The sequence below is a fragment of the Pseudorca crassidens genome, chromosome 3 (assembly GCF_039906515.1).
Source record: "Pseudorca crassidens isolate mPseCra1 chromosome 3, mPseCra1.hap1, whole genome shotgun sequence".
NCBI classification, from domain to species: Eukaryota; Metazoa; Chordata; class Mammalia; order Artiodactyla; family Delphinidae; genus Pseudorca; species Pseudorca crassidens.
In genome coordinates, this window is record NC_090298.1 from 94484636 (window position 1) to 94507433 (window position 22798).

Below are 22798 nucleotides of genomic sequence, written 5' to 3' on the forward strand. Positions count from 1 at the left end.
TCTAGAGAGATAATAGCTATTTTATTCCAAGGAAATGAATATCATAAATAATTTTAAAAATAATATATATTTTAACAAAAACTTATACAATAGCTTTCCTATGTACCACAGTGTATAATTTCATATCTGTATCAGTAATATATTTAAGAAAATACAATGTATAATTTGATTAGGACATGTATTTTTAGTAAATAAAAATTATACATAATCTATAACAAAACTACCTTACATCTGTCTAATATCTAAGTTTTTAAAAAGTTCCAGACTTTCACTTAAACTAGTGAAAAAAAAATCCTGATTAAAAAAGGAAAACACAAATTATTCCCATTTTGTAGGTGACTAGAACTGTGACCTCACCGCAGCCACAAGCTCTCAGGGAATGAGAACCATATCTTATAATTTATCACAGCCCCTCTCCACAGGTTTAGCAGAGTACTCTTAGCAAAACATTCAATAAATCCTACTCACCAACATGTTAGAATCTATAACTACTCAGAAATATATCATATATGCTGCTTCATGTAGTTGGTGAAAAATGATTAGATATTTATGTAATAAAATTCTGATAGATCTAAAAATGCTTAATCATTTTTTAACAAGAATTCATCAACAGGCACAGATTTTTTAAATTATGTATTAAAAACTACTACAGGGCTTCCCCGGTGGTGCAGTGGTTGAGAGTCTGCCTGCCGATGCAGGGGACACAGGTTCATGCCCCGGTCCGGGAAGATCCCACATGCCGCGGAGTGGCTGGGCCCATGAGCCATGGCCGCTGAGCCTGCGGGTCCGGAGCCTGTGCTCCGCAACAGGAGAGGCCACAGCAGTGAGAGGCCTGCATACGCAAAAAAAAAAAAAAAAAAATACTACAAACTTCAAGAACAATAAAGTAGAAAGTCACAAACCATGTCCAACAGCATCTGCTAACAGATCAAAGCACTTTATTTCTAAATAAAGCTTTAGCTTATTATTTCCCCAAAGTTCACCTGGGTGAGATTTATACATGATTACTCCAACCAATGAACCACACAGTTAATTTATAAATGCTGACTCTTAAAAGAAAGGTAAGTAGTGACCACAGACAAAAATTGCATGATTTTCTGTGAGTTTATCTGCTTGCTCTAATTCAATTCAATGTTAGAATTTCTAACATTTATAAGTTAAATAGATATTAGGTATTTTACACTTAATGGAGTGAACAACAGAGTTTATAAATTTGTGTGTATTTAGCTGATCAATAATTTATGAATTTTGAGAATTTATTTAATTGATCAAAATGTATAAAGTTTTAAGAAGCATAAAAATGACTGAAGTATAAATAAGAGCTCTAAGAAACCACTAAAGAAATACTAATGGAACTTTAGAGGGAAAATGGCCAAGAGATTGGAATGAAATTTTTTGACAGCAATGAGTTTTTCACTGAAGAGACAAAAAGAATGGTTGGGAATGAAAAATAGAGTGAATGCTACAAAACTAATCAAACATAAATATGGACTACAATACTGCTCAACAAGCAGTCGTGAGCATGGAAATATGCAACACAGCATGGTGTACAACTGTGAATCTCCATCCAACCTTAGACATCGCTAAACTGTTCTCTCCAGAGATTAATGACTAACTAGACTTGGTCAGCACTGTGTCTGAACAGAAAGAGAGTGTTACAAGGAAAACACAGATGAATAAAATATGTTAATAGTTTAAGAACAAATACTAAGATTTCCGAGTGCAACACATGTTATGCCAGGTACAACTAGTCACACTAAAAACAAAATGCTAAAAACTCACTCACTGTCTTCTGTGGGAAGGACCTGCAGGGAGTAAATCCACTCGATTATATCATCCTTGTTCACCACATCTAAGGAGTCCAACATATCCAGCCCGGAGAGCGCAAAAAATGCAATAGTCAATCTAAAAGAGAAAAATATAAAATTCCATCTTAAGTATCAAACCAATGAAGTCTTTCTGGTTCAGAAAAATAATAAACTCATTCCAACTTTACGATAATTTAAACAATATTCCCAACTTGCAAAAGCCGAAAAAACCAATTTATTCTTATAAGTTAATAGTATCAATCAAACCTTTGTTTTAATTTTTAATAAAGGGACATTTAAGGGTTAAGAAATCAACCCTACTCATCTTAAGTATACATGAATTCACTGAAACCAGTTTATGAGCAACCTGAAGGCTAAAAGTAGATTTGAAAAAGAGAATTCCCTGCACCTAATCAGTATACATAAGGCCAAAAAGGTGGAAAATATATAAAAATCTCAATTTTCACTGATTTGCCAAGAGCAATTATGCTTGTAGCTGGTACTTAATTCTTAAGGATGTTAGAATAAATCTATCATTATTCAAATTTGTTTATGAATAATGTGACCCCTTGGAAAAAATTTATAATGAATTTTGGGTAATAAGGAACACTTTTAAAAATGCAAATGCATTTCAGTTTCCATTTTCCTAGAGACGAACATTTTTCTTCACTCTTTTTTTTTTTTCTTTTTGCTGTACTCAGGCCTCTCACCGTTGTGGCGTCTCCCGTTGCGGAGCACAGGCTCCGGACGCGCAGGCTCAGCAGCCATGGCTCACGGGCCCAGCCGCTCCGTGGCATGTGGGATCTTCCTGGACCGGGGCACGAACCCGTGTCCCCTGCATCAGCAGGCGGACTCTCAACCACTGCGCCACCAGGGAAGCCCGAGACGAACATTTTTGATGAAATGGAACACTATAAAGCAATATCTTTCCCCTCCAAGATTGTGCACTAAATCAGAAATCTACGCCTTGTGCTTTCATATAAAAACTAGTCCCCTTAGTGGTAGCTTTTTACTTAAAGAGTTTGTTTCATATATTTCCTTTCCTGTTGAGATGCATTCTACAATGTTGTTTGATTGAGCATGGTTATCTCGTTTCCATATTCTAATAATTCCTATGACTAATACTGATAAACTAATACTTCAAATTATCTGGTCAAAAATCTTCTAGCAGAGCCACTTGATGCATTCTATAACCTTCTAAACAGAGATTCCAGGAGAAAATTAAGCCTTAATGCCCTAAGGCAACCATTGTATATAATTAACTTCTCTGCATCTAGAATGGTATTACCAACTTTAGGAGAAATGAGAAAATAGTCACTCATTTTTTTAAAGGGTATAATTCTCTCTCTGATCCCTGGTTGAAAAGGCTGGCATCCATTAGATAACAGGAGGAGAAATCAGAGAGCAATTTAATTCCAACCAAAGCTTAAAGGCAAAAACTAAAACTGAGATACTGGTACACTCAAGAACAATACATTTTAGGGCTTCCCTGGTGGCGCAGTGGTTTAGAGTCCGCCTGCCGATGCAGGGGACACAGGTTCGTACCCCAGTCCGGGAAGATCCCACATGCCACGGAGCGGCTGGGCCCGTGAGCCATGGCCACTGAGCCTGCGCGTCCGGAGCCTGTGCCCCGCAATGGGAGAGGCCACAACAGTGAGAGGCCCGCGTACAACAACAGCAAAAAAAAAAAATTAAGAAAAAAAGAACAATACATTTTAGGAAACTCACATTATCGAGAGAGTATTACTATGTATTAGGCACTGGGCTAGGAAATTTCTCATATATTATCTCAATTTAATTCTAACAACTCACTGAAATCCACTTGAATTAGGGAGGTGATTTATCTAGATAAGATCAGAAATAAATTAAGGGCAATGGAACACCTTTATGTGGGGAGCAGGAGTTCAGAGCCCAGATCTGCAATAAAATGAGCTAGCCTCAAATCCTAGGTTGGTCAATTTCTAGCTATATGTAATCTGGTTAGGTTACCAAACCTTTTCTAAGTCTTTTCTAAGTCAGCTTCCTTATCTGTAAATCATTAAACTTCACACAGTTATTGTGCTTACCTGCTCAAAAGCAAGCACTAAATAAGTGGAAGCTATTATTATTGGTATTTCCCTGATTTGAAGGGACAGGACTAACTTACACCATACAGGCCTTTTCATTAGTTGCCAACTTCCACCATCCCCCCAGTTGCTCTTCTCCAAAACAAAATATTTTAGACATGGGGAACATTTCTACCTAACAGTACTCACATGTGAAAATCACTGCTCTTGGTGCTAATTATGTTTCATGAGATAAGGTCTGCCTTGTGCATGATATGCACTCAATTTATTGAATTACCTAACAAATAAAAGACCTGCAATACTACATCTAGCCCTCCTGGAGAGCTATCATAGGGTTCAGTTTGGCTGTAATCTATAAAGTGAATGACGACAGTCTGGTAAAATTAAGCATCTAATATTTGAGTTTATTAAATCATTATTACAGAGAAAAGCAAAAGGAAGAGAGATAAAAGTGAGGAACAACATGAGGTGTTGATAAAACAATCATCTTCCTGTTACTAAAAAATGTTGTAAGAAAACATATCCAAAGGGCTATAAAAATAAGTAGGTATTATTTCCTAAGTTAAAAGCAGAAATTATCTAGTCCATCTCTTTAATTTTCTAGTTCAAGATAAGAAAGTCCAAAGAATTCAAGTAACTTGAGATTTCAATGCTAGATAACCAATGAAAACTACTCAAGGAATTCTGAGTCCAAGGGGTGTTTCTCAAATGTGGCGCAATTAGAATCAGCTTAAAAACAAACAACTTAATACACCACCAACAAAACCAGGAGAGGCCTAGGTCTTACTCCACGACAAAGGTATCATAAATTCTAGATGGAAGGTAGGGTCTGGGACCTGGTGTTTGGGTAAGTGGGGACGGGGTGGAGGATGGGGAGCTTCCCAGATGATTCTAAAGGGCAGCCAGGCTTTAGAAGCACAGCGATTCTCCACTAGGGCAATACTGTTCCCCAGCGGACATTCTGAAGACAATTTTGGTTTTCACCACTAGGGAAGGGTGCTATTTGGCATCTAGTTGGTGAAAGCCAGGGATGCTGCTAAATGTACTATGATGCACAAGACAGCCCCAGTCAACAAAGAAGTGTCTGGCCCAAAATGTCAACAGTGCTGAGGTCTAGAAACTCTCCTCTAAAGTCACACTGTTATCTGTATATAAGAGATACCTGAATGATCTGTTTTTTTGTTTTACTTGCTCCACGGTATGGATGCAAACACCAGAATTCAGTCATCCGATGGTAAACTATTTTGAAGTCCTGCATACTTAACTATTAAAAGCTTCTCGAGGTCCAGCATTTTCAACTCATAGCAGTTTAGACTAAGGTTTATAGGATTAACAACACTATAGTGAAAAGCCTGTTTATCAAGTTAAGCACCCAGCAGTGGCTGGCAGACAGAACCAAGAAGTCAGTTTGGAGCAAACATCCAGACTTCCTCTAAGGATAATAAGAAAGTATTCCTTTTCTGACCACACTAGAGTTCTCAAGTAGTCCTAAAACACTGAGAGGGAGAGAATTAAATAAGTCACATGGAATAAAAAGGAATTCTGGGCTGTGGGCCTCTGGGAGAAATAATGTAGGGTTTTGTGGTGCCCAGTTGACTGCTGCTTGGGGCAGAGACTGCTAGGTCTGCCTTGGTTCAGGCATCTAGAGGGGTAATCTTGCCAATGCATGCACCTAAAATCAGGCCAGTGAAGTGATTTTTACTTTATTACTTCTTTGGAGAGCATCTGTCTGTTTTCTTCCTTTCTTCTTTTCCCTAGAATTGAACTCTGAAAAACTGAACTAAGTCATGTCTTCCTGCCCCTTCTCCTCCTCTGGACAGTATATATAAAAAGTTTATCTTACTTAGACGAACAAGTAACATCCCCCCCACCGCCCCACCCCCACAATCAAGTTGCTTCACCAATAGATCAATTTGCAGGTAAACTAAATGATGTTTCTAAGCGCTACTACAGATAACATCCTCTTCCTTTCTAAATCTGCTCCTTTTGCCTCTTGTTCTCTAGACCAGTTGCTAGTTTCAACCCTAGAATTCTGGGACTCCTCCTTCTTTCTTCATCCCCTCCTTTCTGTCCCTAATTTTGCTGTCCCAGCACTTGACTCCTGGACTATTGCAACAGCTTCCTAATTGGTGCTCCTGGTTCTGGTTTTGTCCCACTTGATACAATAACCAACCTCAAATCCAATGATAACTCTAAAATGCATATCTAACCAGAAAGATCCACTGCTTGGCAACTGCCCGTCACTTACATGATATCAAATTCCCAAGTTCTTGACATGGCAAAGAAAACCTATGTCTACCTCTCCATACTAAATTCCTACCACACCTGCCTTACATTTTGAACCACTGTCAGAGAACTTACTGGTGTTTCCCTGCTCAGTACTCACTTATCTATCTTTATTGTCTTTATTTATTGTCCTTTTGCCTATAATCCACTCACCCATACAAAAACTCAACACATTCTTTAATATTTAGCTCCAGGGTTACTTCTTCCAGGAAGCCTCAGACTCTTCCTCAGAGTCTCTCTTCAGGTTGATTACATAGGTGCTTCCGGAATGCCCTGTGAATATCACAATCACCGTGCAAACAAAATCAACGTGGGCCAGGGGATCAGCAGCATCAGCCTCACCTGGGAGCCTGTCACAACTGCAGCATCTCAGACCCTACCCAGACCTACGTAATGAGAACCTGCATTTTAACAAGATCCCCAGGTGATTCATATGCACATTAGAGCTGGGAAGCACTGTTGTATTAAATCATCTGTTTGTACTTTTGTTACTCCTATTAGGCAAACCGTCTCAAACTTTAGTGTGCATCAGAACTACCTGGGATGCTTATTATGAACGTAGACTCCCAGGCCCATACAGAAAGTCGAATGCAGTAGATCTGGGGAGGGGCTCAGGTATGTGTATTTTTATAAGTACTCTGTTATCACTGATTAAAAGCCTCCCTCACCAACACACTTTGAGAGACACACTGCCAGACTGTGATATACTTCAGATAATGGAGAGAACAAAAGGAGAAGTTGCTGGCTGGTAGGCAGCTCAATGGTTACAACACAGGATACAAAGGGGATACGGAGGAAACCAGAATAGAAAGATTGTGAATGTCTTGGGGCGGGGGAAAATCATCTAAACCCTTCCTCTAGAAGAGCTGGGTCTGTAAAAATAACATAAAAGAAAATGGTCAATATTTTGCTCCCCAACTTAAAAAGGCCTACTCCAATGCCCACTGCCCAAACACAAATGACAACAATATCACATAACCAAAAAGCTCTCTAAGCCACTCATGAAAAGAAACCTGTTAACTGACAAAGCTCACAATCCAAGGTCTATATTCACTTGAGTTAACTAGTAACGATCACTTTTCAGAAGTTAATATAAAAGAAAAACTCGAGTGAATCAACAAACAGTATACCTTATAATTTTCATAAAGCCACTGCTATTAGAAAAATTAAAATTATTCTATTGATCGGGCTAAAAGAAACAGGGAAATAGAATAATTTTGTCAAAATGGTGGGTCAGAAAATAAGGGTCTAAATGTCTAGTTCAATATTAGCCTTCCTAGGAGTCAGCTGTTTCACATCTATCAGTAAAAAGAAATGAACACAGGAAAACCTGAATCATTGCTTTATACCTATCCCCATACCCAGATACATGGTACCCCTCAATAAATGCTTGTGGAATTGAACTATAATACTAGCTAAGAATTATGACTCAGTTAATACATTGTTTTATCTTAAAACTCTATTAGTAAAAATTTCGTGACCCAGTCACCTTTGCTTAAAAAGTTGGAGCTTCTCCACAAGCATCTTAAAGTCAATTATGAGTCACATACACCACAAAAGGACTTAATGCTGAACTAAGGAAAGAATGTGAATCAGGAAAGACAAAAATTGAAAAACTTAAAAAAAGTCACCACAAAACCCAGTATGTGCATATTATCTTAAATGTGGTTATGAATTGGGCCATTAAAAAAACCAAAATGATAAAACATACTTAAGTGACAAACATGAGGCATAAAAAGGATATAATTAATATCTCTTAAACTAGTGCATTGTGATATTACATATCTACTGTCTAATATACAATGCCTGGTGTAAATCCTAAGATGATACTAAGTTATTAAATCTATTGTTAAGTTAGTTGTTTAATCAGACAATTTATGCTGTGAGCAGGATTACAGTTTACTGCCAACATGCGTTAGTCTGTATGATTTTGTCCTTGCTGAATTTTATAGACCAAACACACTAGCATTTTGAAAATGCAACCACAGACCTGTGATAGCTACAAGCAAAGTTCAACTGTTTAACAGTCAAAATAGGATGGATGTTTTTCTTTATTCAAATGCTTTAAATTAATATAAAATTAATCCTCGTAAAATATGTGATTTATCAATGTATTTCTAAACAACCCATATCATTACAATCAATGACTGAGTCTTGGAAATGTTAAATTAGATCGAGGTATGGGCTCTGCTAGTCAATCAATATACATAGATGGAGAAAGGAATATAAACGATGCTTCACTCTTTCTTTAGCAAAAATCTGTTCATCCTTCAGGGCTCAGCTCGGAATAGTTATTCAACAAATATGTCCTTATTGCCTTCTCTTATGCCAGATATTAGTCAAGGTTCTAGTGCAATGCTGTCCAGTAGGACTTTTTGAGATGACGTAAATGTTGAGATAGAAACAAAAGCCACAGGCCAATGTGGTGACCGAGCACTTGAAAAGTGGTATCTACTGGAAACAGATGAAGTGAATTTTTAATCTTATTTTATTTTAATTAATTCAAATTTAAATATCGAAATGTGGCTACCAAATTGGACAGGGCAGCCCTGGTATTACAGAGGTAAACAAGAAAGACAAAAATCCTGCCTTCATGAAGTCTACAATCCTGTGTGAAAGAAGGGTATCATCAATATATAATTTCAGGTGGTGACTGGAAGTAGTCTCCTTTGGAAAGGGTGATTAGGGAAGGTCTCTCTAAGGAAATCCGGGTTAGGAACCTGCCCTATTGAAACTGCCTGTACGTCTTGTTCAGCTGTCCTCCAGCACCTACCATAATAAATATTTCTTGACCATGCATGCGAAAGTAATCTATAGAACTTCCAAAACTGAAGTGTTCAAAATACACCACAGACTCAGTTACGAAAATACGGAAAAGATTAGAGCAAAACCAACTGGCTCTCTCTTCCAAGCCAGTCCCATGAAGCTTTGGAGTCTCACTTCAAAACACAACAGTGCAAAGCAAAGATCGCCGCCTCCTTTCGTTATTCTCATCCCCAGACGTTTACTCTTAATGACTAACTAACAGTTTCTTAGCCTCTGCCAGATCACAGTCCTCAGACCACCCCAACTCACAATGCTATTGCAAATAAACTTTAACAGGCTGCTTCCAGCAACACTGCACCTCTTTCGCCAATCCTATCATTAGATTTACGATTCCTGGAAAGTTCTTATCTACGCAAACCTTAGAGGCTCCCTACCGCTCCTATACACTGAACACCATACAGGCATTCAATTAAGAATTAACGACTTTATGGACGAAAGGGAAGCACTGGAGAGGCTATTTAGGTAAAATACGATGACAAACCCTTTGTCTTTTTCTGTTTATACTCGGAAGCGAGGCCAAGGGACTCACAGGTTCGGAGCAGGGTAAAAAGGAAGCTCAAAGTTGAGACGAAAACATGGTTGAGAAGTGAAAAGGGCGAAACCTGTAGATTCCAAAAGCCCTCGACTTACAGCTCGCCCCAGCCCTCTCGCCGTAGCTCGCGGGAGCGAGGGTGACTGCAGCCCGGCCCGGGAGGGTAAGCAGTGCCGGGTGGTCGGTGGCGCAGCCCTCATGGGGCGCCCACTTAGCCATCAGGCTCCGCAGCGCCTTTCCGGGGGGCCGGGCCCTGTGTCGGCCTCGCTGGCTGTGGCCACCAGTTACCTGCTGGTCTCGAGCGAAGAGTAGCGCTCCGGCAAGACCTGGAGGCAGCGCTGGAAGAACCGCACGTGCCGGTCCCGTAGAAAATCCAGCCGCTCTCCCTCTCCACTCCCAGCCGGCCGCTCTTCCTCCGTGGCCGCCATGCTGCTACGGAAACAACGTCCGCCGCGACCCGGAAGCAGTTGCCTCGCGGCGCGAAGGAAACCCATGGGGCAACACCTGGGGGTCGGGCGGGGAGGGCAAGTGCGCCCTCCGCTTCCCACATCGGTGATTGAAGCTACACGCTGTCAACGGAAGGCCTTACGCGGCGCTTTCTCCCTCCCATTTCTCCGTAGGTAGCGCACGACCCCGCCTTTTCTACGCTAAGCTCCAAAGGTTTGGAAACACCTCGCAAGCCTTGTAAAATTCAGCCCACAAATCCACACATCCTTCTAGAACTTTTATCTTGGATATTTGGGAGGAAGTGCAAGGTCAGTAGCTTCAAGTTCGCTTTGAGAAAAGTAAGGCCCTAAAGAACATGAAGATGGTACATATGAAAATAGAGATGGGCCAGTATAAATTTGCCAACAGACTCATTTTTCGAAGGCCACAGTTTTAAGCTGAATGGATGGAGAAAATCTACAAATCAAATTATTTGGTTATGGGGATAACCAAATGCTTATTAAATAATTATCGACACACAGACACACACACACACACACACACTCCCTGTTCACTAGCATGCGAGGATTTGTATCATTTGCTTTTACGGGACAAAGATTTTACTCCTTGAGTCAATGTGTCATCCAGCATCAATGTTGGATCAATTTGCAACGGAAAATATGTGCAACGTGTTCTCTACGCATATGCTAAAAAAATGAAATAACATAGGCTTCTAGCTTTTTTTTTTCTTCTTCAAAAAGAGGGATTTAAGTTGCTTCAACCATATAGTCTTCCCTTTAAGTTTACGATTCAGTCTTGGGGGAAAAAAATCCACGCAAGGATCAGGCCTGAACTTGGTTTTTATAATCAACTAATAGAAGTTTGGGCATAATTTCAATTGTTAGCTTTCTTAGAAAATGTATTTCTTAAAAAACATACCATGTGGGCTGGAGTTATCCTAATTCACCAATCCAAAGCACCTTGCATAATGTTAGGTACTAGTAACTAATTATTCACAGGTACTCCTGCATGTCTTTAACAAATACTGCATTAACAACTGCCAGGTAGGGGCAGAGGGCTGTCCTTGGTGCTTCCCTACAAATACAGAGGCCAACAGTCCTTGCCCTTTAGGTATGCCCAGTTTAGAGGAGTTTTCACTCCATTATTACAATGAAGATCTTTCTCTCTCACTTACACATATACACCACAAAATGTCTGAAGATGTTCAAAGTGAAATTACATCACACACATATAACTTACTAGAATCAATTATGCACATTCTATATAAGCTCAGAAAGACAATCCTATTCAACCTGGCCCTTAAAGGGGAGCCAATATTTCATCTGATTCTCAGCCCAAGAACCACTAATCTGATCCAAATCTGGAGGAAATACTTCTATGGTGGACTCACCGAGAGATAATATACCTCCTAGGTAAGTAATCACCCACCTTTTCATGGGTGATTCTGACCATACAAGATTTTTGACATACATGTGACAGAATCTAACCACCTACATAAAATGTCACTCTACATTATTAGTTAAGAAGTATAAATAGCACAAGTCTTCAAAGTATAGGAATGATAGAGTATCTATAAAATTGAATACTATTTATCCATTAAATGATAATGTTTGAACTATACAGAAACAGAAAAATATGTGATGTAATGTTAAGCGATTACAGTGTAATATCTAAAATGTATTCTACGACTACCTATTTAAAATATGTAGGTGTATTTCTGGAAGAAATTACCTTAGGGTAGTGGAATTATGGGTGCTTTATAACATTTTTCCTTTAGTTTTTTTTCTAAATTTCTTATTAATATACTTTTTAATCTGGTATAAGAAATGTTTATTTGACATCTCTTCTATGAGCCTGTAACTGTAGACATTATTATGTTTATTGTACGTCCTTTATACAAAGGATCCATATGATAAATTCCTCATTTATTTTATCAATAGATTCAGTTAGAAGGACTAGTTTCTTCAAAATACTTCCATACTTACTTTTATTTAAAAAATAAATAAATAAATAAAACAAAAAGCTATAAGAACCATATCACCCAGTAAGCTTACCTTAGATGCAGGAAACTAAAAGCTGTATTTGTGTACAACAAAAAGCAACATGTTAGAAAGTAATGTATAAGAAACCTTTACTTTTCTGTATCTTGTCGCTGTTCAATTCTGTTTTTAAATTTCCTTGTCCTGTTCTTTGTTTTATTTCTAAACTGCCTCAAATCATTTTAAAAAGTTAAGGAGAACAAGTACAATAAATGAAATGGGCATTCCTGATTAAGGATGTTTTATATTAATTCTCTCATTTTGCACCAATAATTGTATAATCAGAATTCAGTTTCCATAATTTGGAGGCCATCTACTTTGAATATTAACTTTGAAATATGAAAAGGTTTTGACTACTACTCATAGTAAATTTCTGAGTCATTTGACCTAAATGTATCAAATTACAATTAAAGATACTCTGATATAAAAGTTATAAGAAATGAGTTTCTATATTTATTATGTATATGATGCCTTTCCTATAAGATGGGAACTAATTAAAGTTAGGAACTAAGATTTTTTTAATAAGAAAAGTTGAGTCAAATTAAGTTAAATTGTGTTTTCATTTACAAAAGTTTGGAGATTTTAAAATTAACTCTTTTGACCAAATATATTAGTCTAGCAATTTTAAAACATTTTAAATACCACTAAGAGAAATCATAGTATTCTAAAGCCAGCTTATTTCAGATAATGTTTCAAAACAGAAGATTTTCATATTTTGAGGCAAACAAAGCAGAAAAGAAAACTGCATCAGCCAAGAAGATGTGAAAGACACAAGATTTTATAAATGTGTGGAGTCCAGAAAGGCTGAAAGGAGATTTGGAATAGCTAAAGGAAACCAAAAAGATTAAATATCAATAATACAAATAATAGGGTATATATGAGATGAGAGGCATATTTTTAAAATAAATATTCTCTATATAAAACAAAGCATGCTTCAAACAAATACAAAATATTTGGTACACAAAAATGTAGTAACTGACAAATTACCAATTTGTTAAACTTAGAAAAAGTACCAACTTATTTCATAACTCAAAAAAAAAAACTTTACATTTTTGTTACTCAGGCTAATTTAGCTCCAAGTTATAAATCTTACAATTTTGGTTTAAAAATGTTACTGTATGATTGTCTCAATTTATTTTGCTATGCAGTGACAAAAACAAAGTATCTTTCAAATGTTCTAAGTATTTAAATGAAATACTGTTTCTAACATAGACTTATTCAAGGAACTTTTACATCAATAATAGGCCAACTTGTACATTAATTACCCTCTTAGTGTAAACAGGAAACACTAATGACAATGCCTCATGGAACTTAATACCTGCCAATTCACATGCAACACAATAATCAATCTGACTAGGCTAGTAATATTTCAAGAACACAGTCACTCTCTCCTATAACAGAATATGCTAACTTTCTCATCAACTGAATGCCAATTTCATTATCCCATATTCTTTTCTAAACTCCTTGTCTCCAGGTCGGAATAGCCCTAAGGAGAAGAAGAAAAGAGCAATTACAAATATATAGGATATTTTTTAAAAGTTCTGATTAAATGTTAACTTTAAAAAAGTATATAGATTTGTTTTATCAACTTTTTATTATAAAACACAATATACATACATAAACTGCATAAAATATATACAATTTATATGCAGTTTATTAAATTATTATAGAGTGAACACCCATTCTAACTCCTTTTTACCTATGTGGGATATGTAGAAGTGGCCCAGAGCCTGTTGGTCCTATCTTTTTGGTGCGTTCTTCCCAACCTTTGGTAGGTTTGTAAACTCTAGAGGGATCTCTACTAATGTTGTTTTCAACCTGTAATCAGAAGTAAAATGAGTGCCAGTTAATTTATATGAACTATTAAGTTTGTACTTGTAAGATCCTTAGTAACAGACAGCAGTTTTAAGGAAAATACTTGATATTCGCTAGACAGAAATAAAACCGTTTCAGTAAACTTATAATTGTGCTCATATAGCTAAAATAAAATTTGGATTATATCAATCTATTAATAAAGTGTTAATTTAGGGGTTTTTTCTAGTTCAATTATTTTTTTTTTTGCAGTACGCAGGCCTCTCACTGTTCTGGCCTCTCCCGTTGCGGAGCACAGGCTCCGGAGGCGCAGGCTCAGCGGCCATGGCTCACAGGCCCAGCCGCTCTGCGGCATGTGGGATCTTCCCAGACCGGGGCACGAACCTGTGTCCCCTGCATCGGCAGGCGGTGGGAAGCCCAAGTTCAATTATTTTATTCTACTTCCACTGTTGTATTTTTTTCTATTTCTATCATGAGGGAAATGTAATGCAGCAAAGTATGATAGTGATATAGCCAGACAATAAATTTAAGATAAATAAACACCAGTAAGTCCTTTGTTTTATCCATGAGAGTCACCAGTATCTTTATCACCAATGAAATTAAACAATGCTCATAGCTGCTATAGGTCTAAAATATAGGCTCATATAGGAAGAATGAAGAAAAGAATGAAGAGTAGGAAGAGAGAAGGAATTTAGGGTAAAAGAAAATGAGGTGCTTATAATGTGAAATGGTAGAATTCAAACAACAGCTGCTTAAGTTGTACCAAGTTATTTTTTGTAATATGTAAATAAATAAGTGTGAAATAAAGGAGATGGATAAAAAGAAAATGGATTTTATGTTTGTATCCTTACAAATCAATGAATTAGGATAATAACAATGAAAATAAATTAATCTCAGGACTGAGTACCTTTTCTTTTAATTTTGCCAGTTTTCTTTGTTTTTCTGCCTTTTCATCTTCCTTTGATTGTCTATCTAGAATTTTCAATTCAAGTTTATGTAAATCCTAAAAGACATATACCAACAAAAAAGATAACATTAAGAAATTAAAATCAGCTAGAATCTGTTTCAAAGTTTATTAAAGTAAACTTTAATAAAGTTTAAAGTAAAATTAAATTACCTTAAGTAGCAATACTCCTTTAATATCAACTTTTTCCAAAAAAGGTAAGAGCTTTATTTTCTGAATATAAATGTAATACATGCACATCCTTTCTGAATCACCTTCTTTTAGGCGTTTCTTGTTTTATTTTATGGCTCAGTCTAAAACTTCCTTTTAATGGGTGAGTTAGCCTATTTTCACTTATCAATACAGATATGTCTGGTTTTAGACCTCTCATATATTTTCTGTATAACAGGTTTTCTTTTTTTTCCTAAGCCTTTAATTATGTGACCTGCTTGCCTTTTTGGGGAGTGGATCTTTTGGTATTTAGGGAGATTTTTATATATGAACCAAAAGAAATCCCACTAGTAATGTGTTTTTTTCCTATTATTTTTCTTTGTATTTCCCTTATTTTTGCTTTATGAGTGTTGTTCCTATGTATTCTGATGCATATAACAATTCATAGCACTTACCTCTCATTTGTACTCTTTTTCATTTTAAAGTACCCTTCCTTGTCTTTTTTAATACATTTGGACTGAATTCCACCCTGTCTGATAATAAGATTGCAACTTCTTTCTTTGATTAGGATTTTTCTTATATACATTTGTTTAAAATCACCTATAATCCTCTCAGCAATAACCTTGATTCCTTTAAGTATATGTTGAGTATCTATAATGTGCTAGACCCTAGGGTAAAGGATGAACAAAAAGGGCAAAACCTCTGCCTTCATGGAGCTTACATTACGGTAGGGAGATGGACAGTGAACTAGTAAGCAAATCACCTATAGGGAAAAGCCAGCCAGTTCGGCAAAGGAAACCAGACATTCATGGCCTGGCCTGTGGCTACCTTTCCAGCCTTGTCTCCTGCTGGTTCCCATCTCCCAGTTGATGCCCTAAAAATACTGAAGTGTTTACAGTTTCCCCCACAAACTACTCTGTTACACTCCTCCAAGCTGCCCATTCATGTTCACTCTACTAAGAAAGATCTCCCCTTTCCTTCCCCTTTCTTCTCTTCCAAGACTCAACTCAAGTATCACCTTCTGTCTCACACTCACAGTTATGGTAAGCTTTCTTTCTTGCACATCCACCTCCGAAAGTTCTCTGTCCACACCTCAATCACCACACTGTTTACCATATTATACTGAAGTCCTCTATTTGCACACCAGTCTTTCCCAGTAGACTATAATCTACTAGAAAGCAGGGAGCATGGCCCACTTATTTTGGTGTACTAATGCTAGGTCCAGGCCAGATATATAAGAAGGATTCAATTAATTTTTGCTGAACTGAACCTGGAAGTAATACCTCCATGTGTATCACTGAAAAATTATTTAGGAAATGTATTTACTCACTCTTTCTTGAAACCTGGAAATTTCATCAGCAGCGGTTTTTCTTTTTTCTGCCTTTTCTGTCTTTTCCCTAATCTCCTTTTCAAGTCTCAAAAATTCTTCCTGTTCTTTCTTCTGCTGGGTATAAGTTTCTAGCAGCAATTTTAGTTTACGTTGGCGTTGACGTTCTTTCTGCTGCTTTTTCTCCTTCTCTTGCTCTTCTTTTAACTGGGAAGCATATTTCATTGACATTTCTATACTTTTCTGTTTTTTCCAAGCTTCAACTGCCAATTTCTGCTTCTTTCTTTGTTCTTCTTTTTGCTTTTGATTATCTTCCTGTTTATTATGAAAAAGCATTGGTATGTTCTCCGCTTTTTCCTTTATCTTGAAAATTTCCTCCTTTTTTTGCTGCTTTTTGGTTTTCCAATTCTGAATAGACTAAATGGTTAAAACATAGCAAGAAAAAATATTTTTAATAGCCAAAAGCATTTTATTTTTTAATTTGGCCACACTGTGCAGCATGCGGGATCTTACTTCCCCAACCAGTGATTGAACCTGGGCCCCGGCAGTGAAAGAGCTGAGTCCTAACCACTGGACTGCCAGAAAATTCCCACCAAAACCATTTTAAAATACAACCTCAAATCCATCTTTCTTTCTAGAATAGTGATGCAGGATGCTAGTTGCTTAGTTTTTAAAAGTGTTTTTTTAAACCAATGCAGGTTTTTTCTATTTCTATTTGTAAAAAATTTAATGTATCTTTTAAAACACTGAATAATGGCTATTCCATCAGCCTTTCTCTTCCTCTTTTAATCCCCAGGTACACAAGGACAACACCTCATTAAGTATCTTCCTCCCCTTTACCTTCTTCATTTGTGTTCAGGGGAAACATCCCTTTCCTCTGATCATTTCACTTCTGCTTCCAAATCTTCTTTCTAGGCTTAGAATCCTTTCTGAGTGACCTATCTCTGGTCAAAATATCAGAAGAGGAATTAAAAGTGGGGTAGTTGAGAGTATGTGCTCTGAAGCCAGGTATTTGGGACCAAATCCTGGTTTTGCCATTTACTAGGTGTAACCTTGGACGAGTCACTAAATGTCTCTGTCCTCATTTTGCTCATCTGTAAGTGGTAGGCAGCACTTCTCAAACAGGGTTGTTGTGAAGTTTAAATGAGTAAATGCCTGGCACATAGTGCTTCGTAAGTGTAAAAAAAAGTAAAAAGTAAAATAGCTTCAGATCTTTATATATGGGTATGTAAAGATTAGTTAAAATTCTAGCAGCCTTCTCTGACATAAAGGAAACATCCACTGAATTACTTTCCCCTCAAGTTGGGAAATCATTTCCTCATCTTTCCTTATGGTATATCATTCATTTTCATTAAATAAATCCTTATGCTATGTGTACTATACGCAAGACAATGTGACGGGAACCATAGAAGATTAAAACAATACCAAATGCCATCTAGTATAGTGCTACTCAAAGTACTGGTCCACAACAATATCAGGAATTCATGCCAGGATGTACATCAGTGTACTGCTTCCTCAATGAGAAAGTTTTCTATGAAAAAACAGCCACCTGAACTAAATAGTGTACTTACTGGGTAGCTGATTCTCATGCAATCATGATAACTCACTGAAGACCAGAATAGTTTGCAAACTAACATCCAGTCCATGCACCAAGTTTGAGCAGCATTGCTTGAGGTGAGATATGTACATAAATACTAGAATGCAGAATGTGCCATCACACATCACACAAGACATATAAACAAGTACTAGTGAAATTCTGAGCAGACTATTTATGTTTGAGTGAGCAGAAAGGAAGCAGCATCTGATCTGGGCAGATTTGGGCAGGTTGATAGTGGAAGGGGGAAGAAAGAAGGAGGTTCCAAAAAGTGAGAACAAGATAAGCAAGGGTAGTTGGGCCAGAAAGTTCATGGAATGTCTGAAAATAAGTATGTTCATTTAGGCAAAACACAGGATATATTAAAGGAAATGGGAGATAAAAATGGTAAATTTCCTACTCAACATTTTAAACTCAACAGATTTGAAACTGCATTCCTGATGCTTTACCCCCAAACTTCCCTCTTCTCTTCCACCATGTCCTACTTCAGTAAATGACACCTCCACTTTCACACCCCCTCTTACCTCACCCCTACATCCAATCAATCATCAGATATCAGGAAACAGAGTGGCTGGGAATAAGAAGAGAAAGCCGGAATCCAGGTGGTTTACCTTCATTACAAGAAGCACTGTGTCTGTTCCTTTTCCCTAGAGAGGTGGTTCTCAAACTTTAGCTTGTTAACATAATAACCTAGAGTACTTGTTTAAACACAGATTTTGGGGCCCCGCCCCCAGAGTTGAGATTAGGTCTGGGGTTGGGGCCTGCTAAATTCTAACAAGTTCCCAGGTGATGCTGACTTTGCTGGTCCACGGACCACTTTGCTGGCCTGTGGACCTCAAGTTTTCAGTATCGTGGAGAAAAAAATCCCAAATAATTCTTAATTGCTTGTTATTTTGAGTTTTTAAAAATGACTTATGTTTCAAAGTTTTTCTTAAAGTTTCAAGTCTCAACCTTATGAACATTCAACTTATTTTGGGCAGAAACAACTGCAACAACAAATGCCAGCTATTTCTTCTAAAACTTTAGACTACACGTGCAATCAAATATTTCTTTAATGCTCCTTAGGTATACTGTTTGTTGAACTGTCATACCTTTCTTGTTAAACCAATCGAGTTAAAGTTTATCTAGCTGAAGTCTACAAAAAAGTGACTCAAACTTAGACTATCTAAACCCATGGTTCTTGACCAGGGGCAATTTTTACCCTCCAGGGGACATCTGGTAATGTCAGGAAATATTTTTGATAATCACAATTCAGGGGCTGCTACCAGCATCTAATGGGTGGAGGTCAAGGATGCTGCTAACCATCCTACGATGCACAGGAGAGCCCCCAGAGCGAAGAATTATCCAGCCCAAATGGTCAACAATGCTAATGTTGAGAAATCCTGATCTAAACCAGAGCCAGAATAATATTTTTGTGAAAATGGAACTTTTTAGGTATTTGCTGCAATTAAGAGTTACCCCTTTACTCTGGAGTTGCCAAAATTTTGAGTCTTTTAAAATGAACAATGAGGCTGAAGTGCCAAAACTAAAAGAAACTTTTGAGTCAAAGAGCTTTCTTTCTACTGCCTCTTTATTTTCTGTTGAAAATAATATGGCCTTTGCTGGTAAGATGACTTTTATCAAAACCTGGGTAAATCTGCATTTCCCACACTTCTAGTGGACACAGAGGGTGTTGCCCACTGTCAGACATTTTCTGACCCACTGTATTATTTACTGGAGTAGATATGCTGGATGTTGAGGATGTCCAACTATAGTTCCACTAAAATGACTTCACTTCTCAATGCCTCAGTTTCACCCTCTATAAGATGGGGGGAAAAACTGTAACACACCTCACGGGGTTGTTGTAAAGTTAATAATACGTGTTAAAGAGTTTAGCACAGTCCTAGAACACAAAAATATACAACAAATAATAGCTATTATAATTGTTATTACCTCTTTTTTCCTTTCTTCTAGGGCCAGAAATTTTTGATACCATTTCTCATGCTGTTGAACTTCATCCTGTGTTCTTCCAGGAAGGTGTTCAAGAACTTCTCCCATAAATGCTGGCTTCCCTTTATGCTTGTTTCTCACCTTTACAAAGTTCTGGTGATCATAATCATCCCAGCCCCCTTGTCGCCCTCCTGCTTGCTGAAGGAATTTTTCAAACTCTACCACTTCTTCTGGAAGAGTACTTGGTGTTACTTTGTCTACAGGAACTTTGCTCGACATTGCTCTGAAAGCTTTCTCTGTTTCCGAATTATCCAAAGCCCATGTGTCAATTTTTCTTGATATGGCACACAACTCATTATTAGTTGTCTTCTCTTCTTTAATAAGCTCTTCATAGCTAAAATTTTAAAAATAAAGTTTGAAAAATAAGATACAAACCAATCCATATTAACCCTTCATTTTTCTTCAAATTTTATTATTCCCAACTCTTTTGATGTCATCTTCTTCACTTTACATTATTAACATTTATAAATCTAAGCCTTAAAAGAGTTTCCTCAGAGAAAAAACAATCTTTCAAATTCTTATTTGAGATTTTATAGTGTCCAAATATAAATGAAAATTCACTTCAAACATGAAAAGCAGTCTAAAACCTAAAGTAAAAGAAAAGAGGTTTTATATTGCCTTTGTGTAAGACTAGTATTAAATACATAACAATAAAATAGTTTACATACAACAATCTAGTAAAGAGTTATTGAAAAAAAGGTAAATAATTGTATATTAAAATGTATTTAAAACATACATCAACCTCTGCTCTTCCTTAAAAGTGTTAATTGCATTTTCAATTTCTTCCATCATTTCTCTGAGCTTTTCAACAACTGTAAAAAGAAAAAAAGGAAAAATTATGTCATACTTTATTATGACTAAGGATTAAAAATTCGGAAGAAAATTAGAATGTTCCCTTAATTTAAAAACATTTCTTAGGGGGCTTCCTTGGTGGCGCAGTGGTTGGGGGTCCGCCTGCCGGTGTGGGGGACGCAGGTTCGTGCCCCGGTCCGGAGGGATCCCACATGCCGCGGTGCAGTTGGGCCCGTGCGCCATGGCCGCTGGGCCTGCGCGTCCGGAGCCTGTGCTCCGCGGCGGGGGAGGCCGCAGCGGTGAGAGGTCCGCGTACCGCAAAAATTATATATATATATATATATATATATATATATAAAAAAAACACATTTCTTAGCCTAAAGGATAAGAAAAAAATGTGCTTTTAAAAAGTGAATTTTTATGATTGCAGTTTTTTGTTTTTGTTTTCTTCTTTTTTGCGTTACGCGGGCTTCTCACTGCTGTGGCCTCTCCCGTTGCGGAGCACAGGCTCCGGACGCGCAGACTCAGCAGCCATGGTTCACGGGCCTAGCCGCTCCGCGGCATGTGGGATCTTCCCGGACGGGGGTACGAACCTGTGTCCCCCGCATCGGCAGGCGGACTCTCAACCACTGAGCCACCAGGGAAGCCCCGATTGCAGTTTTTTTATTACAGATTTTTTCCTATGTACATATCTTAAATATTTTTCCCAAAAAAATATTTTATACCACATATATTTTTTTGTGACATGCACTTTTTCTTTAACAAAATGCTGTAGTTAACTTTCCATATCAATATATATATGGCTACTTCATTCTTTTTATGGCTACATGGTATTTCATTGTCTAATGCTACCCTAATTCATTTAATTAATTCTCCAACTGATGAACCTTTAAATAGATGCAATGCTGTAGTAACTATCTTTGCATACATATTTTTGCATGCTCAAATAAATATTTTTAATTTTTATTTTATATCAGAGTATAGTTGATTAACAATGTTGTGCTAGTTTCAGGTGTACAGCAAGGTGATTCAGTTATACATACACATGTATCTATTCTTTCTCAATTCTTTTCCCATTTAGGTTATTACAGAATATCGAGCAGCATTCCCTGTGCTATACAGTAGGTCCTTGTTGGCTATCTATTTTAAACATAGCAGTGTGTACATGTCAATCCCAAACTCTCAGTCTATCCCTGCCACCTCAAATAAATACTTTTAGAGGATAACTGATAACCTTAAATGCTAAATCAAAAAAGTATGCCCACTTTACAGTATGCTAAATAGTGTCACACTGTCCTTCAAAGAGGCTCTATCTCTTTACAGTTCTTGAGAGTGCTCCTTCCCATGTAATTCTAGCCAGTTCCAAAATAACCAAAAATTTATTGTCATTGATTTAATTGACATTTTTATAATAATTAATAAGCCTGAGCACCTTTTCACATGTGTTTTGTGTTTCTTTTGCTATAATATGCAACTTACAATCTTTGCCCATTTTTCTGTTGCTCTAATTTGTAGGTACTCTTTACACATTATGGATATTAGCTTTTTAAGTCACATATATACTGCTAATATTTTCCTAATTTGTATTTCAACTTTGCTTATGGTTTTGAGGTATTTTTTAATAGTCAATTATGTCCACTTTTTTCTTTATGGTTTCTGATCTTTGTCATTCTTATAAATTATAATACAATTATAAAAATATTAACCCATGTTCCTTTCTAATATTTTAATGGTTTCATGTATTAATTTAATAAATAATAATTATATTTACTATTTTTTATTGCTTACTATGTTATAAGCAGTGCATAAATGCTTTATGTGCATTGTCTCACTTCATTCCTGCAACAACTCTATGAGTTAGGTTGTATGATTATCTCCATTTTAGAGCTAAGTAAATGAAAGCTCAAAGAGATCAGGTAACTTGCCTAAAATCACTTAACTGATAGTTCAAGGATTTGACCCAACATGTGTCTGATTCTTAAGTCCATACATCTTGAGCACTTTACTGCATTGCTTTGATCTCTCAGAAATGAATGCTGGCTTAAGCAAGGAGGTAAGGATACAATTTTGTTTTTCACAAATGACTAGAATTTGCCCCAATACTACTTAGCCATTCCCTTAGGTATTTGAAATGCCTCTGAAAGGCAATAATTTCAAAAAGCAAAT

At 37.0% G+C, this 22798-nt stretch overlaps 2 protein-coding genes across 4 annotated transcripts in view; both read right to left on the reverse strand.

The window, feature by feature from the left end:
* PGGT1B (protein geranylgeranyltransferase type I subunit beta) overlaps positions 1-9976 on the reverse strand; it is a 56791-nt gene extending 46815 nt beyond the window's left edge. The window contains exons 1-2 of the mRNA XM_067731464.1: positions 9807-9976; positions 1787-1905 (exon numbers count right to left, since the gene is read on the reverse strand). Of these exons, the coding sequence (XP_067587565.1) occupies positions 1787-1905; positions 9807-9946 (259 nt within the window). The 5' untranslated portion in view covers positions 9947-9976. The remainder of the gene's footprint in view (positions 1-1786; positions 1906-9806) is intronic.
* A 2788-nt stretch (positions 9977-12764) lies between these two features.
* Positions 12765-22798, reverse strand: part of CCDC112 (coiled-coil domain containing 112) — a 30636-nt gene continuing 20602 nt past the window's right edge. For 2 of the 3 annotated variants that reach the window (XM_067731470.1, XM_067731472.1), the window contains 6 exons: positions 20577-20652; positions 19784-20174; positions 16261-16674; positions 14724-14819; positions 13704-13822; positions 12765-13490 (listed from right to left, as the gene is read on the reverse strand). In XM_067731470.1, the coding sequence (XP_067587571.1) occupies positions 13460-13490; positions 13704-13822; positions 14724-14819; positions 16261-16674; positions 19784-20174; positions 20577-20652 (1127 nt within the window). In that variant the 3' untranslated portion in view covers positions 12765-13459. The remainder of the gene's footprint in view (positions 13491-13703; positions 13823-14723; positions 14820-16260; positions 16675-19783; positions 20175-20576; positions 20653-22798) is intronic. The other variant, XM_067731471.1, reaches the window with a different exon arrangement.